General features: G+C 57.8%; 1 protein-coding gene across 18 annotated transcripts in view; it reads right to left on the reverse strand.

Annotated features, from left to right (window-relative positions):
• Col13a1 (collagen type XIII alpha 1 chain) overlaps positions 1–16,702 on the reverse strand; it is an 82,872-nt gene extending 66,170 nt beyond the window's left edge. For 13 of the 18 annotated variants that reach the window (XM_078041065.1, XM_078041033.1, XM_078041048.1 and 10 more), the window contains exons 1-5: positions 16,541–16,702; positions 12,182–12,208; positions 9,580–9,615; positions 6,467–6,493; positions 4,544–4,594 (exon numbers count right to left, since the gene is read on the reverse strand). In XM_078041065.1, coding sequence (XP_077897191.1) covers positions 4,544–4,594; positions 6,467–6,493; positions 9,580–9,615; positions 12,182–12,208; positions 16,541–16,687 — 288 coding nt within the window. In that variant the 5' untranslated portion in view covers positions 16,688–16,702. Of the gene's footprint in view, positions 1–4,543; positions 4,669–6,466; positions 6,494–9,579; positions 9,616–12,181; positions 12,209–16,540 lie in introns of those variants that run through there. The other 5 variants (XM_078041070.1, XM_078041067.1, XM_078041030.1 and 2 more) reach the window with 4 other exon arrangements.
• Between the last annotated feature and the right edge of the window lie 678 nt (positions 16,703–17,380).

A 17,380-nucleotide genomic window follows, 5' to 3' on the forward strand; every position in this document is an offset into this window, starting at 1 on the left:
GTGCTGAGGATCGAACCCAGGGCCTCACACATGCTAGGCAAGCGCTCTGCCACGGAGCCATAGCCCCAGCCTGACTCTGGGTTTAATGCCATGTTTTGAAAGGGTCTCCCCCACTTCAGATCTATAAGACATTCACTCATGCTTTGTCCTCTCATTCTGTGGTTTACGTTTACACCTGAATATCTTATTCATTGGGAATCTGTCCTGATATGATGAGTGGGACAGGGATTCAGCTAAGCAAAACTTTTTCAGTTCACTTTTTCCCGAGCGGACTGCCAGCGGCCTCAGACGGTTTCCTGCACACCTTCCTTCTCTCCCTGCTCTGAAACCAAGCCCCTCAGGTACTGAATCCCTGCCCGTGTCCGCCTTCTGGGCTCGCCCCCCTGTCCTCTCCATTGCTCCCTGGGATCGCTCTGCTTTTATGGTATATGTTGATATCTCCTCCCGACCCCTCTCCCCACTTCCCAGAGGGTTCCTGACATTCTTACAAGCTAACTTTTTTTTCTGAATGAATCTCAATATTTTACTGGACGTCCCACCCCATAAAAACTTCACGGGGACGAGGAGTGCATTCAATGGTAGATGACAGATTTGCTGGCAGAGGAGTCTGTGCATTAGCGTCATCTCCTTCCACACCAGGAGGAGGGAAAGCGGCTTTCCCCAGGTCTCTGCCATCTCCCCCCTGATTCAAGGCTGGGGCAGAAAGGGAGCTCAGGGGGCCTTGCCTGCTGAAGGCGGACCCCTCTGCTAATGCTCCTGGTCTTTCTCCCACCTGCAACTTGTGTGGGGCAAAGCAACCCAGATGGAAAGTTCTGTCTGGCAAGAGCCTACTGGGGAGTCCCCTTCCTCTCCTATTTGATGTCCCAAAGAGGCTCAGTCCTGTATCTGCCTGGGGCTTGCCTCCAAGTCGGAGCCAAGCGACCGCCTCGTGGAGCCTGGGAACCATTGGATCCCGATGGGGCTGGTGGGCGGGAGAGGAGCACCTGCTTGCCTGGCCTTTGCCGAAGCCTGTGGAGACAATCTCCCACGGTGGCCAATGTGAGCTATCAATGGGGGGTCGCCAAACCCCACTGGCAGGAGGTCCACAGATGGAGGAGGGGCTCTGGCACAGCACCCTGCACCCCGAGCCTCCCGCAGCCAGTGCCCGGTGCCCCTCCCCAGCCTCCTGAGGACACCCCAGACTCATGCCCCCTGGCAAGTCCTGCTCCTGGGAAGGAAGCACATGGCCGGACACTGCCTCTCAGGTCAGCAGCGTGAGCCCCCGGGTGCCTGCTTCCCCTCACGTCTCCTTGACCATCACAACACTCCTCAAGTCCACCTCTGAAATGTCCCTTTGGTCCACCCCTCCAGGGCCACGGGCTCGGCTCCAGGCCAGGCGTTGGTGACAGTGGCGCCTTCCAGTCCCCAGACGCAGCCTCTGAACAGCTCCCTCCGGAGCAGGGAGGAGCAGGGAGGAGCAGGAGGAGCAGGAGGAGCAGGGAGGGCCTGGAACTGCACGTGGGATCCTGTTCCTAGTCGGCGTCCCCCAAGCCGAGGGCTCCCCACCGCCCTAGGGACAAAGCTCTCGCTCCTGAACGTTATGTGGGGCTCCTTGTGACGAGGCCCTGCTGGCCTCCCCTGGGGTGTCCCCCGAAGGCCTTCTCTCTCCTCAGGCTCCGGGTGCTTCTCCAGGTGGAGGCTCGGCACCCTCCCCGCCTCCCCACCTGGGCAGCCTGCGAAGTCCTGGGGACAGGTGAGCTCCCTGTCCTCCCAGAAGCCTCCCTTGTCCCCCCAGCCCAGGCCCAGGGCCCCCTCCATGTGCCCCCTGTTCCCTGACCGTTCCCTTAGCACTGCTTGTCGGAAAGCAGTGGGCTCTCACGGCACCGAGGGCCTGGAAGGGGCACATCCCATTGTCCCCCTGGCACCTAGATCCTAACAGAGCAGCTCAGCTGGGGGTGCGTGGGGCAGCTACCTGTGGACAAGAGAAGTTCAGGTTCCCCTCGGCCTCTGAAGAGCAGCTGCGGGGCTCAGGAGCCCTGCGAGATGGGGGTGTCCCCTGCCCGGCAGCTCAGGGTCCGGCTCCATGGTCACGGGCTCTCAGAGCCACATGCCCAGGCGCTGCCCCAGCCACTTGCCTGACTGGAACGAGAATGACCCTTCTCTGAAGAGCTCGGCTGGCCCCCCTTTGCTTAGCCGTTTATCAAGCTCCAGGAGAGCAGGCAGGCAGCCCCGAGGGCAGCGGGCTGCTTCTGATCAGCAGCATTCATTCCGGGCCCTTCCTGGCTGAGCGGAGAGCCACATGTTCCCATCACTCCCGGCTGCCGCCTTGGACTTGCCCCTTGACCTCTGTCCTAATGACCAGCAGACCCTCTGCCTCCCCTTCCCCGCTCTCCCCAGCCCAGGACAGCAGCAGGAGCTAGGAGGGCGGCCCCTGGGCTGGGGTGGCCAAGCCATCCTGGTCACGGTCACCCACATGGGCCAGAGTTGAAGGACCCTGGGCTTGGCCAGGACTCCTGGGGCCAGAAAACCTTTCCCAGCGCCAACTTGGGTGCCCACAGGAACAACGGTTTCTCCTGAAGGTGAAGGTCCTGTACGTACATTAGCGCCTCAGGACAGAAGGGGCACTTGGGGGAAGCGCAGCGTAGGAGTGAGGCCGGCCTGGCCAGACCCTGGCTCCAGCCCTCGCAGGCGAGCACGCCTGGGTGAGTGTGCCAGAGACCTGAAGGAGAACCCGTGTGTGACCGGTGCCCAGGAGACGGACATCACCACTGTCATCCTCGCAGAAGGCGCTTCTCACCACGGATTCAACCCCAGCGAGGTGGTTTATTCCCCAGGGGCCTCCTGCCTGCTGGGCCCAGCTACAGACAGCACAGGGCACGTGCTGCAGAAGGGCAGCCCCGGCAGAGACTTTAAGGGAGCTGTCAGGTTTGCTGAACGGGCATCAGAGGATCTACCTAAGCCACGCAGCAGAACCTGTGTGGTCACCACAGGAGGTAGGCAGGGTGGGCCTGTTCTGTGTTATTCCCCTGCCCCACCGTCAGGCCCACCCCAGGCTCCATCTCCATGCCAGAACCAGGGGACTGTCTTTCTCTGTGACCCTCCTATCACACAGCTGGGCTCCAGGCATCTGCACTGTGGCTCTCCCAGGACATAAGGAGGCACATCAGAGCAGCAGCCACGTGAGCCAGGAGTGACGGTGACACAGCCGTCTGACCAGGCCATTACAATTGCAGGTTTAGTGCACTCACTTAGGAGTCACACTGACATGGCTGGCTGATCACTCCCAGTGTGGCCACTGTCTAGCCGTGTGACTTTATGTAAGTCACTCAGCCTCTCTGTGCCCTGGTTTTCTTATCTGTAAAGTGGAGGTAAAAGCAGTTCTTACCTCTTGAGGTTCTCGTGGGAGGATTAAGTGAGTTAATAGGTGTGGAAGTCTCAGGATACTAACTGCCACAGACTGGTGTCTGTCCTCACCATTATTGTGCAGACGGAGTCCAGAAGAAAGCTTGTTGATAAGGACAAGTCCCTCATTCAGGTCTATTCAAATGCTGCCCCGGCCCAGGACCCTGCTCATCCTTCTGCTCCTGCTCTTCCCCCTGGGGTCTCCAGCAGCTCTGACTGGCTCTGCCTCTCAGCCCCCAGACTTAGCATGTCTCATCCTGGGTCTTCAAGCTCCTGGCGGCTCCTCCCTTGGTCGCAACCTGGCGCCTTGTTTCCTGACCCTTCTCCCCCACCCGAGGTGGGGGGCTCCTGCTCTGCTCTTTGTTGAAGGCAGGACCACGGGCGGGCAGGGCTTCACCCTCCGCTGGTTGTTCCTGACCCCCTCTCTGTGCGCAGGAGGTCAGGAAGACAGGGCGTGTGACCCGAGTCTGCTGCTGCCTGAAAGCCTGGGACCCAAGCCCCTTCCCTTCCCTGGGCCTCACTGTCCCCTTTTGAGAGGACTGTGCTAAACACATCTGGGGACCCGTGACCCCACGACGACATCCATGACAAGTTGGTGTTTTTCTCGCAGCCCCGTGGGTGGGTGCTCGCACGTGCCTGTCACAGTCCCCAAGGAAGCACGTCCCAGGGAAGCCACACTGGTTTTCCCCAGCTCTGCAGAGTCACGGCTAAGGGACATGCAGGAGCCAGTGCTGCTGGGGAAAGGCGCCTTGGAGGGCGAGTGGTGGGCGAGGGCCCTCCAAGACCAGGAGCGCGAGCTGGTCCACGACCTTGAACTTGGCTTTTGGAAACACAGCATCTTGTTCCCGGGAGGCGGGCGCACCCACCCAGGGAGCCGCACTTTCCCTTCTGCTTGTAAACAGAGGGGCCGCCTCACAGCTGCCGGGGGCTTGTGGCTAAAGGCCCGGCCTCCCAGCCCTCTCCGAGCCTGTCATTGAGGTACATTTAGTGAGGTCACTTTCTTTAACATCAACAGCAGTTCTGTGGCCGGCAGGACTGACCGCATCCCATGTGGTTGACGCGCCCAGGGACACGGCCAAGCCTCGCCTTCCCCTGCCCCCCCTCCAAGCCCTTTCCACTACCCTCCCCACCCTCCATGCCCCCCCAAAGAGCGACAACTTACTGGGGGGCCGCGGGGACCGATGATGGACATCCCGGAGTCTCCAGGGGCACCCTGTGGGGAAGGAGGAGGGGAGAGGGAGCGTGGGGCGGGGGCAGAGGAGAGGGCGGAGGAGACTAAAGGGGGTGCTGGCAGGTGGGGCGGGGAGGGACCCCACGGGCCAGGGCCAGAAGGAGGCCAGGGTGTAGAGGACAAGGGAATGGGTGGGGGAGGCCAGAGTGTAGAGGACAGGGAATTGGGGAGCACAAAGTGGGTGAGCGGTATGTCCCGGATGAGTTGAGAAGAGCAGCAGGAAGCAGCAGAAAAGCCATGTGGGGAAGAACGTGAGGTGTGGGGGACAGAGGGAGGGGACAGACAGTGACAGGGAAGGGGCAGGCTCAGCCAAGGCTGTCCAGGCCCCCAGGCTTTACCAAGTTCCAGAGCCCCCAGGTCTTCCTCCCTGTCCATCCCCAAACACCTGTCTGGCTGCAGACCTTGCAACTGGTGGACGGAGACCGTCCCTGAGCATGGGTTTGTGGGACGGGGGATGGGGACACAGACACACAGTGTGGGCCCACAGCCTGGGACTGACAGGTGGAGGTGGCCTGGAGTTTCTAGGTCTGGTTGGAGGCCACCCTGGGGCACAACCTTTAGCTCTGCAGGACGGAGGGTGCTGGGTTAGGAGCGCCAAGCGCTGACAGGGGTGGCTGAGCGTGAGGCGCGATGCTGAGGGCACGGGCAGCCCTTCAGGGGAGGGGCAGAAATGCTTTTTGTCCAATGTCTCGTCTCCCGCACAATGAGGATGACTTCAGATTCGCTGGTGTTTTTGCCATGACAATGACACTGTGAGTTCTACAGGACGTAGTGGAGCACAGTGGTAAAAGCCAGAATGCTTGGGTTTGAAGGCCCGCTGTGCTCCTGACCCCAGCTGGGGGACCTGGGGTGAGCTGGTTTGCAGCAGGAGTGACAGCACCGTCCCACTGGGTGCAGGTGAAAACGTCACAGCCTGATGCTGCAGGGTGCTCAGCACATCCGGGCCTGGGCCTTTCTCCTGGGGGTTCCACCCCCGGCCGGGGTGTGACCCACCGTCTCCTGCCTTTGGAGGACTGCACGGCCTGGAGACAGGCATGCTGGGTTCCTCTCCAGCTCTGACACCTTCCAGCTGGGTGATTTGGGTGTGTGACTTTGCCTCCCTGTCCCCAGGAACACAGGAATATGAAACTTCCCTGGAAGGGTTACGTCAGTGACAGACATACTTAAAACAGGGCCTGACAGGACTCATGCTGCATACGTGATGCTGCTGTTATTATTATTGCCATTGTTGTTATTTTGGGAGACTCTGCTGGGAAATACGTCCTGTGCCATCCTGGGAGTGCTGAGCTAGGCGCCCGGAGGTTTGGCTTCTAGGTCCTGCTCCTCACTATTGCTGTGGGACCTTGGGCAGTTCCCGCCCTTCTCTGGGCTTCGGTGTCCTCCTGTCACGTGAGCTGCTTGGATAGCTTGTGTTCTGCAGTCTCTCAAGAGCTCACCAGGGCCGGGCTGCTGGGCTCTGGCTTCCCAGGGGCTCCTCTCTAGGTTCCGGGGCCCCCTGGGCATTTCCAGCCACTCAACAGCAATGAGCTGGCCTCCTTGCCTAGGGGAAGGGTGACAACCTGGCAGGGACCCAGAGCCATGAGGCCCCATGGAGTCACGAAGGCAGGGCAGGGGAGACCCACTCCTCCAGGAGGGCTGGGGGGCGGCCCAGGAACCCCAAGGCTCAGGCTTGAGGGTGTGGAAGCTGTCAGGAAGCTGGCCGTTGGGACAGGCCTGTCGCACGCTCTGCCCGCCCGGGCGTGGCAGGGGAGGCTGGGATGGAGGTGCTGCGGGGGACTCCTTCCCGGCCACCAAGAGTCTTGCTGGAACCAGGAGGCTGGGTGGGTGGGGCGGACGGGGAAAGTGTGGACTCACCTTCTCGCCCGGTTGGCCCTTCACTCCCTGGGACAGCCACAGGTGACACAGGATGCAGGGAAGAGGGGGAGGGAGAGAAAAAGCCAGAGGGTGAGAGACAGGCACCGACCAAGAATGCAAGTCCACAGCACAGCAAGCAAATGGAGGAAATCACCGTGAAATAGAAAACAGCAAAACACAGATGCTGACACGCGACAGATCCCCCGGCCAAGAAGCAACGCATGTGGAAGCTCGGCCTCGCCCTGCTCCAGGCCTGGCCGGCTGCTCCAACCACCCGGGAACGGTGGCTGGGGCTGCAGGAGGCCCTCTCCAGGGATGTGCATGAGTGTGTGTGCGTGTGTGCGCGCTTGTGCGCATGAGAGAGAGAACTCAAGACCCATGTAGGTCAGTAGGAGGGTCCAAGAAGCCATGACCCAGCTGGTTAAGTCCATGGGAGGGGGAGGTGAGGCTGTGGTGGACTCTAGGAGCTTTGAAGGCCCCGCTGGGGACCAAATACAAAACTCTGCCAGGCTCGACAAGCCCAGAGCCCTTAGGGTTGCCCAGGCCAGGGGTGGGGGGAGGCAGAGGGACATGGATGGATGCATATATCTACACACCTGGAGGGCAGGTCAGCATGCAGAGAAAGCTGGGTGGAGGGCCAAGGGTCCCCTGGAACGTGGTGCCTGGTGGATGGCTAGTCCCATCCACCCTCCTCCCAGTGAGCCAACGGTGCCCCCTCTGGTGACACATGGTAATGGCCCAGGAATTTCACAAGCTGTTCTTATCAGGAGGCTGCTGCCAGGACCCCTAGCGGGCAGCCAAATGGGCCCATTGCCACATTTAAAATAGCAAAGGCAGTGTGAAGCCCCAAAGTGTCTTGAAAGTAGCCTTGGCCAGAAGGAAGTGGGAGACCTCCTGTGGCTCCCCACCTCTCCCCACTGCTGTGGGTCAAGATAGACTCAGAGGGGCACTTCCTGGGGGGAGGGTGGGCAGATGGCAACAAGGCTCAAGGAGGAAGGCAGGAAGGGTGGGGGCAGGAGGCAGGGGGTGCCACTTTGTGTTTCGCAGCCTCCCCTCCAGGCCAGCCCCTGCCCGTGGGGAGAGCCCCTACCCAGCAAGCCCAGGAGAGGATGCAGGGTACTGTTTCCTGCTCTGTTCAGGGCCCAGGGGCTGCTTGGGTGTTCTGGTGTGGGCTAAGTGGGAGAGCTTCGAGGGGGCCCTGCATTGCCAGGATCAGGAGCACAAGTTTGGAGTCTGGCTGTCCGGGTTCAAGTCCCTGCTCGGCCACTTCCCGACTGGGTGACCTTGAGAAAGACATTGTACTTCTAGGCCTCAGTTTTCTCGTCTGAAAAACGGGGTTGGAAGTGATGGCGACCTCCTGCAGTTCTCGTGAGGACTGAGTGAGCTCATAATGCGTGTGAAGCCCTGGCACAGGGCCCAGCATGGAGTCAGCGCTGGCAGGGGCTAGCTGGGCCGTCTCCCATGCTCACACCAGGCATGCATGCAAATCCACACAAGGATGCCACAGCCATGCCCCAGGCCATCCCAGCCCAGGAGGTGAGGTTCAGAGGCCAAGCCAGGAACGGCATGGGGGGAGGGGGAGGGGGACGGCGGGGGAGGGGAGGTGCCCGGGGAGCCAGGCTGGAGGTGGAGGCCAGGGCTGGGGGAAGTCAGGGATCAGGGGGGCGCCACCTTGGCCATGTCCTGGACCAGGCCGTGTGGCGGTGAGGCTGGTGTGTGGCCACTGCCTCCTCGGGCTGCAGCCTTTCTGGCCCCCTGGAGACCAGCATGGTGAGGCTGCCAGGAAAAAACCCGGGTGCCAGGACCTCGGGGCCTGGTGCCAGCCTTTCCATTTCTGGACAACACTCTCCCTTTTATCCATTCTCATCTCCTTTTCTGTCTTCATTTCTCAGCGGGAGACACTAAGTATTTTCACGCCCTGGTGGGGACCTGGAGGCACTGCCTGGCAGCAGGCCCTGGCTTCCCTGTCTTTGAGTCTCCATCTCCACAAGACCCCCTCTGGACACTGTGGGCCTATGGGGGGTGGTGGCAGGAACAGCTGTAAACCTGACGGGGAGCTGCCAGCCTCGAGGCCTCCCAATGCAGAGGCTCGGCCTCAACCCATCACCCAGGAGGTGATCTGCAAAGAGCTTTGTTGGTGCAAATTTCTTGGATTTTTTTTCTCTTGCTGTGTCAGCTTTTTGTGGGGCTCAGCTTATCCAAAGGGGACATATTCCAAGACCCCCAGTGGACACTGGAAACATTAGATTGTAACGGGTCCTGTATATACAGTTTTTTTTAAAAATACATACATACATATACATACCTATGATAAAGTTTAACTTATGAATGAGGCACAGTAAAATATTAACAATAAATATAATAAAATAGAAAAATTACAGCAATGTTTTTTAAAGTTATGTAAATGTGGTCTCTCAAAATATATTCTTCTTATTATTATTTTAATACCGAGAATTGAACCCAGAGGTGCTTTACCACTGAGCTACATTCTCCAGTCCTTTTTATTTTTTAATATTTTTGTTTTTTTTGTGGGTACTGGGGATTGAACTCAGGGCATTACCACTGAGCCACATCTCCAGCCCTATTTTGTATTTTATTTAGAGACAGGGTCTCACTGTGTTGCTCAGTACCTCCCTTTTGCTGAGGCTGGCTTTAAATTTGTGATCCCCCTGCCTCAGCCTCCCGAGCTGCTGGGATTACAGGCGTGCGCCACCACACCCAGCCCTTTTTATTTCTTCTATTTTGAGACAAGGTCTCACTGAGTCACCCAGGCCAGTCTCAAACTTGCAATTCTCCTGCCTCAGCCTGCCAAGTTGTTGGGATTACAGGCCTATGCCATCATGCCTGGCTTCAAAATACCTTATTATGCAGAGCAATATTTTTGGACCACGGTTGACCACAGAGACTATGGATGAGGGTGAACTTCTGCAAAACCCTATTTTGAGGTCTGAAGACTGGAATACAATTTCTTCCCTTCTCTTTCCCTGTCCCTCTCTGAAGGTGCCCCTTTCTCTGGGCTTGGGGTGGGCAGCATCTTGCCATGGTTTGGAGGACAGGCCAGCATGGAGAAGCAAGCAATGGCCCCCCAAGCAGGTTCAAATGGGCCAACTCACCACACGTCCAGGCATCCCAATGGCACCTTTGTCCCCCTAATGAAGGAGGCATAAATAATCAGTTGGGGCTGGGACCCACCAGGGTGACCCACAGGCTATCTGTGCACCTGGTTTGGGGTACAGCCTGCCTGGATGGCACGGGCAGCTCCCGTGACCCAGAGGGTGAACCGCTTTCCTAGGTCTGTGAGCCAGAGTGAGGAGCAGCGCCATGCTCGACCACTCCTCCCAGTCCCTCTGCCCATGGATGGAGTCCTCCCCCTGCCTCCCCACGGCCACCTCCAGCACAGGCAGGACAGACGTGAGCCCTGTGGATTCAGCCACATCAGAAGCTTCAGATGCACAGAGGGAGCTGCTTTGCTTCGGAGCCAGGGGTTACATCTTCTTGCTCTGGAAATCTGCTTATTAAGTCTTGTTTCTGTCTCTTTGGGTAGAAAACATTTTTTTGCCATCATGCGCATGCAGACATCATAAAGTCGGGGCGGGGCCTGGAAGGATGGGGAGTAATGAGGTGTAGAAAATAGGATCACGTTTATCTGGCCGGTGGGCGGGAGAGAACTGTGTTCCGGAATGTGCAGGTGTGTTCTGGGGTGACGGTGCATCTGCTGACCCCAAGGAGGCAAAATGTCCCCAGAGACCATTGGCATCCCAAGGCATACGTGAAACACACTAGAGAACAGCAGTCAGCGGTGGAATTAGGCTCCTGATGAGCGGATGTCTTCAAGACCAGCGGTGTTCTACATTTGCTCAAGAATGCCGAGGTAGCAGTGCAAGTCATGAGCACCGACTGCTTCCTTAACCTCCCTTGGCATCAGCGGGTTGAATGGAGATTACAAGAGTCTGTTTCTGGTGGGTTGCTGGGAGGATCCTAGAAGCGACATCTCTGGGAAGCTTCCGCCTGATGCCTGGCACTTGGTCAGTGCTGGACAAATCGCATCTGCTAGTGTTCAGCCCAGCACGGCCGTGGGCAAGGGGTTGTGCTTCATGCCTTTTCCTTTCCACAGTGGCGCCAGCATCAGCAAATCTTCATGTGGGTCACTCCCAGCTCCCTTCACGGGGTAGCACAAACAGGGCTTGACCCATGGATGTGAGATCTGCTCGTCCTGCTGAGGTGGCCAGGCCAGAGCTGGCAGTTGGCTGTGACATCCCCATGGTCCACTTGCTTTGGGGCTTTGGATGATCTTTCAGGATGTGTGTTTTGGATTCTTTTTTTTAAACTAATGTTCTTTGCAGTCCTGGCCATAAAACGCTCAGGTTGGGGCCGGCATGGAAGGGCCAGAGCCGGGGAGCTGTGCAGCAGGCCCTGCTCTGGGTGGATCGCCCCTAAATGCTTTTTAAAGGTGGATGTTGTAAGAAAAAAAAAAAAAAAGCCTGCCCACGCTCCCCTCGGTCATCTGATTTTTCCCCTCCTTGGATTTCACAGGACCGATTCACCGTCCTCTGAGGCTCCGTGGCTCTTCCTTACAGGGAGAATTTCTGTTTTCAAGGCCAAACATTCTTCCACATGCATTTCATTAAGAAAGCCAGTGCTGGGCATGGATTCTAGAAGCTGTTGGATTAGTCAAACAGCCGAAGTCTAATTTATGTCTAAAGGGGGAGTAGGAGGGACACACAGAACAGTGTGGAACCCAGTGGATGTGGCAGAGGGACAGGGCAGAGCTGTCCCACGTCCCCCTCTGTGCCCCACCTCAGTTCTCTGGCCGGCTACAGCATCTTGCCTGAGCCCTGCCCCAGCCAAGGGCCCGCAGTGTCCGTTCCCAGGACTCCTCTCCCCCATGCAGGCCTGACTCCATAGCCATGACTAGAGGACTTTTAAGGTGGGTCTCAAATGTTGAGCACGGACCACAGGGAACAGCGGTATGGAATGGGATGTGAGAATGTACGCCTCAACCAGTCCACCACTGAAGTGTGGGTGGGTGGACAATGTATTTGACCTCTCCGAGTCTCGATTTCCTCACCCCTAAAATGGGCACAATCATACCCATTGTGCTGAGCCGTTGAACAAGCCAATTCTGAAGAATGATTAGCATAGGGGGCACCTATTAAAGTTCCAGTAGGAAGTGGCTATTGGTATTATTTCTGCTTTTATCTCAAAGTTCCCATGATTCCTTGGCACAACCTCTCTAGAATTCAGAAATAAAAACAAGGGGGAAAAACCAAGTTTTTGAGTTTGCTCTTTTACCAGAGGCATGGGGGAAGGAGGGAACAGTAGTTGGTGTCAACTAGTGAGCAGGGGTCCTAGTGCGCCAGGAGCTCGCCAGCCCTCTCAGCCCTCATTACAGGACCCTCCGTAGAGATGGATTCCAGCATCGGGAGGGTCTGCTGCCGTGACCCACCTGCCTGATGCCCCAGGAGGGTCACCCAAGCCCTAGCAGCAGCTGCAGGCTCCAAGGTGGAGGGGCTGGGAGTGGCAGACAGGAGACTCCAGAGGGGCCTCTCACTCAGAGACACCGGAGGGGAGCCAGCTGCCCAGCGCGGCCAGCCTCAGGTTGAGAGAGGGCAAGGCCAGGTCGGCAGCGTGGCTCAGCTCAGGGGTGGAGCACGAGGTCCTGGGCCAGCCCCACAAAGTCAACACAGAGGTATAAACAAAGGATGCGATACTTACTGGGAGCCCGGGTCTTCCGGTGGGGCCCTGAAATAAAGGAGTGGAGAGTGAGGTCGGCGTGGGTCAGGGAATGGGAACAGCGACCAGGCAGCGCTGCCGCGGCCAGCGACACCACCCGGCAGTCGCCTGCGTCGAGCTGTCCTCTTATGAACAGGGAGCTCTTACATTCAGAAAACCAGGTGCCCAGGGGCTCCGGCGTGCCCAGGCCCAGGGGTGGGAAAGGGAACAGGGAGACAAGAACATCCTTCATCACGACTTAGGACCATTAGGATTGTGGGTCCCACGAGCATGTCTGCTCTCTGAGCCCTCTGCCTCGCTCGGGGCAATGTCCGCTGCACCACGCATGGGTGCTGGCCTTGGTCCAGGAGGAGGTGGGGGTGGGCATTGGGGGTTGGTCTTCCCTGCCCACCAAGCAGGGGAGCACCTGTCACCCACTGGGAAGCTCCTGGAGGACCTGTCACCTCTCAGCCCATGGCTCATGGTCATGGAGGTACAGGGGGAGCACCCCCAGAGGATCCTGGGAAGCAGTGGCTCTTCCTGTGACGGGTCTGACCAGAGTCAGTCACCCATCCTACGGCAGGTCAGTGTCGGGTGGGAGGTGGGGAGGCTGGCCCTTGGCACATGGGGGCCTCAGAGGCTCCGGCCACCTGTGTTCACGGATCACAGCTCTGTTTCTGGAACACGTGGTTCACCACCCTAGCAGTTCTGCCTGGCACAACTGTGGGCACAGGAGAAGACTCCACAGAATGGATGGGAAATGCCCTGGAAAAGGGAACAGTCATGAACCTCACCATCCATCACAGTGGTTCCCTTCACAGCCACGTGCAGAGGGAGCAGTTTAAGAACCAGTCGAAACCAGGGAAGCCTGTGTGTTCACCATGGGGTGCCAACTCCCCGATGCATCCAAGAGTGTGGCTGAGAAGCTGTCCTGCTGGCTGCCTCCTGGGGTACCCGGGAGCACCTTGCAGGATTGGGGAGACTCCTGGGGCTCATGAGCAGCTGGCCCCCCGCTCTGGGGTGCAGGACAGGTGGAGGCATCTCCGTAAGGCAGATGGGTAAGGAGCAGGTGCTCAGCCCACCTGAGCTCAAATCTTGGCTCTGCCACTCACTGGTGGAGTGACCTTAAGCAAGCAAGGGACCTTAAGCAGACTGGTTTCTTTGTGTTTCTGTTTCCTTGAAAATGGGAGAGCACTCGTTACCTATCTTTTGGGATTAAATGAGATCTTGTGTGTGGAGCGCGGAGCTTGGGGCTGGCAGAGAGCAAGCACGAGGACACCGGGCTGTTACCACTGGGGTAGGAGGGAAGGGGACAGGTGGGGGAGGGGCATGGTGCTGGCCTGAGTTCCCCTGGGTACAGTGTCTCTCCTTCCAGATACCCTGCTCTTCCCAAAGACCTAAGGCAGAACAGGGGTGGGTCCGGGTGTCCCTGAGTAACTGCAGAGGTAAACGCAGGCAGCAGCAGGGGTTCTGTCCCCTGTCCCTTAGCAATGGTGCAGTGACTCTCGATGACGGGGAGACGTTGGGTGAAGGGGCAGGACTCACCCCATCCCTCTGCTCCCCCTGCTCCTGGCCTGGGGGAGCCCTGTTTCTTACAGGAATGGGCCTGAGGAGGCTTGAGCTCCTGGTCATTTGTGAATGAACGAACCTGGTGGCCCAGCCTCCAGTTGTCCAGACCCCAGGAAAGACAGCACGGGCCCCTCCTCACACCACAGCAAGGAGCCCAGGCCCTTCCCTTCTGACCAGCCCCTCCCTCGTCACCACCCAGTGGGACAGGAGGTGGGGCGGAACGGACCGGCCTGTGGGGGTCCCAACCTCACGCAGAGGGTCTAATGAGGAACAAATGGATGCTTCCGTCACAGCCCCTGGTATGTACAACCGGGTCATCCAGGTGGCGGGACCCTCATGAGAACACTCAGGGGGTCCCATCTCAGGCCCAGGACCAGGAAAAGCTGTGCTTCCCAAACCACAGGCACATCCCTACTGCACTGTCCCCCAAGTCTCCCCCAAACTTCCCTCCTCTTTGCTCTGACCACCAGGGAGCTCAAAACCAAGTCTTCCTGCCTCTGCTCTCTGTTTGCTCGACTAGTTTATAAACCGCCTCCTCAGAATGAGGGAGGATAGACACAAATGAAATAATGAATTAATAAAAAATCACAGAATAACAATCTCCTCCTTAAAATTAAAGACCTTTTGGGGAATCATCTAAGGAAGCTCTGAGTCTAGGACCAAATGAATTAACATTCTCTAAATGGAAGAAAATATATACATGTATGTAATGTTCATGTGAATATATACTCCTCACAATAGTCCGAAACCATGACGATTCCCATTTCATACATGAGGAAACTAAGGCACAGAGATATTAAAGAACTTGTCAAGTCAGAGCGAGGAGTGGCAGTGACAGGATTGGAGAGTGGGCTCCAGAGTCACTGGGCCATACAATCTGCATGCCGACCTGAGAGCACCTACACGCAGTGAGTGACAAGGGTCACGCTCACCTCACCTGGCAGCTGACATTCAGTGTTTCCCTATAGTCCTCCCTATTCCCATGGGCATCTGACTCAGGCTTTCAGTTCCCAGGATTAAGTTCCCATCTAACCCAGGGACGGCCGACGTCAGCGGGGGCTCTGGCTCAGATGGATGGGGAGTAACTGGCTACATTGATTAGCAATGTCTGCCTTGGGCAGGAGGCGGGGCTGCAACATCAAGCCATCCTCCATGGTTATGGATAGCCCTGGCGTCCACCGGAAGCTGAGTCTTCCCATCTGAGGACAAAGCCAGCCCTGAGATACACCCGGAGGGCAGTGGACAGGCATCCGGTCAGCACTCACCTCTGGCCACTAGCGTCCTTCTTTTGCAGGAAGTGGAGAGAACAGGGTTGAGGAGGTGACCGCCTCCTTGGCCAGCTTCCTGCTCCCTCCTCCTCCCGCCTTGTGGTTTGGGCAGAGGTTCAGGGCGCCTCTGGTGGGAGGAGCTACCTGACTCCCCGGCTGGCGGACAGGTGGGCCAAGACTGAAGCAGAGACCCACTTCACTGCAGACCCCAGAATGGCAGTGTCCACCCTGGCTGGGAACAACTTCCGGGTGAGGCAGGCACAAACTCTCAAAATGCTAAATTGCGATTGTGAAAAGGATCCTCCAGCCAGGCAGGGACTCAGATGATGCCCCTGGAGAGCCCCAGTGGGCTGGTCCTGGAGGAGGCTCCAGCAGGGGACAAGGAGCCCAGCGTCCAGCTCCAGCAGGTGGTCTCTGGACGTTCCCTCTGGCGGTTTATTTTAGAAGATGGATGGTCGGAATTGCAGCCTGACATCCCAACATGCTGTGATAAACCAGCCCTCCTCCTTTCAAGGAAAGACTTGATTTTCCTCTTTCCCTGGGATCTGCCAGACAGGGGATCCGACCAGACAGGATCCCCAGCCTGGGTCTGAGGGCGTTTCAGGGCATGGATGAAATATTATATAAATAACGGTCTCATTAAAAATCGGGCAGGCTGCTCTCACGGGTACAGATCACGAGGAAAACAACTCTGGAAATGACTTCTCCCAGTGATGGACGGTGACGGGGAGATTTCAGTAACCTTGGGAGAGGTCTGCTGCGGGGACTGAAGCCTTTCAGCTCCAACCCCCCTCGGCGCCCCCAGCGCCCTCTGAGTCTCTTGCTGAGATATCAAATGCTGTTGCTCAAAGGACACGTGCTCCCGTTCCCTGGATCTATTACCTCGGGGAGACGGGAAGACGGTCTCCTTGGGCTCTTCTCGGGTTCTCTGGAAATGACCCAGATCCCCTGCCCACCCTGGGAGTGGAGCCTGGGAAGAGGCGCCACTTGGTGCCTCTAACTTATGTGTCATTTCCCCAGCTGATTGCGGACACTGCTCTCATTCAGATGGCCACCAGCTCTGCCTGCCCCAAGTGACTTGGCCAGAATGGAGCTGCCTGCTCGGGGGCGTGGACGCTGAGTGCTCCAGAGCAGCCCCCACCTGGAGCCGCCCCTGACCTGCTTTCCTCGTGGACAGAAGGAGCAGGGCGGGCTCTTCCTTCTTTCTAGTACCTGCTGCTTTTTGGTCTCCAGTTGCTTCTTTGAAGGACAAAGGAGCTGGTCTAAAGAGGGCCAAGCCAGACTTTGGGCATGAAATTAGGGCCTGGTTTGCCCCTGGGGCCGCCACTGTCTAGCCCTACAGGAGCACAGAGATGTGTGGAAAGCGAACTAGCGGCCTCCATCCCCACGGAACATTCTAGAAGGCCTCACAGAAGCACAGGAGGCCCCCGGAAGACAGCCGCCTGTGTCCCCCCTGAGACCCTGTTACCGGTAGATGACACAGACTTTCAGGTGTGCGAGAGCTGGCCGCCGAGTGAGTACTTACAGGAGGTCCTGAAAGAGAGACAGAGAGAGAACCGGTCAGTGCCGCTGCCCACAGGAGGTCTGTCGCCCTCCAGGAATTCTTGAGCTGGGGAGGCGTTTCCATCTGGTCTTGGGAGGTGGCATTTTCCTGGCTCACTTTTGCCACCATAATCTTTTCCCCCTTTATTTCATCTCCACGTTTTTATGACTGGATGGGAAACGCAGAGGTCTGGGACCCAGGCTCAGTCCTGCAGGGCACCTGACGGTGGTCCCCAGGCCTCCGTTTCTCACCCTACAACATGGGCTCCCCGCGACCTGCTTGTGCTCACGGTCCAGGTTGCTTTCCACAGTGTGGGATGTGGGCACCAAGACACACTGAGAAAGGTCAAAATGACATCCAAAGAGATCCGGAATGACAGCGAGGGACACACAGTGGAAAACAAGCAGGAAGGGGCAGGGCGGGGCCGCCTCTCAGTCCTTCTCATTCAGATCCCCGCCTGATGTCTATCTGGCAGGCCTGATTTCTGTGCGGTGATGAGTCAGGCGTCCTGACCCCTTGTGGGTCTGCTGCCCGCTGCTGCTTTCCTGCCGCCCACCTCTGGGCCCCCAGCCCAGCTGTCCACGAAGGCCTCTCTTCCCCTCCTCCCTGGGTTCCCTCTGCCTCCGGCCCAGCCCTGTCTCATTATTGGCAAGAATCACAGTCAAGAGTTTTAAGGAGACAGCCAAGGGAGTGGGGGCCCCAGAGCAAAGAAGGTAGAGAATGGAAGGTGCCTTAAAATAAGGGCCCTCAGTGACTACAGACAGCCTTTTCCCAAGTGACCAGAGGCAAGCAACATGTGTAATGGAAAAGCCTGAATTCCAA

The sequence above is a fragment of the Ictidomys tridecemlineatus genome, chromosome 1 (assembly GCF_052094955.1).
Source record: "Ictidomys tridecemlineatus isolate mIctTri1 chromosome 1, mIctTri1.hap1, whole genome shotgun sequence".
In the NCBI taxonomy this organism is placed as follows: Eukaryota; Metazoa; Chordata; class Mammalia; order Rodentia; family Sciuridae; genus Ictidomys; species Ictidomys tridecemlineatus.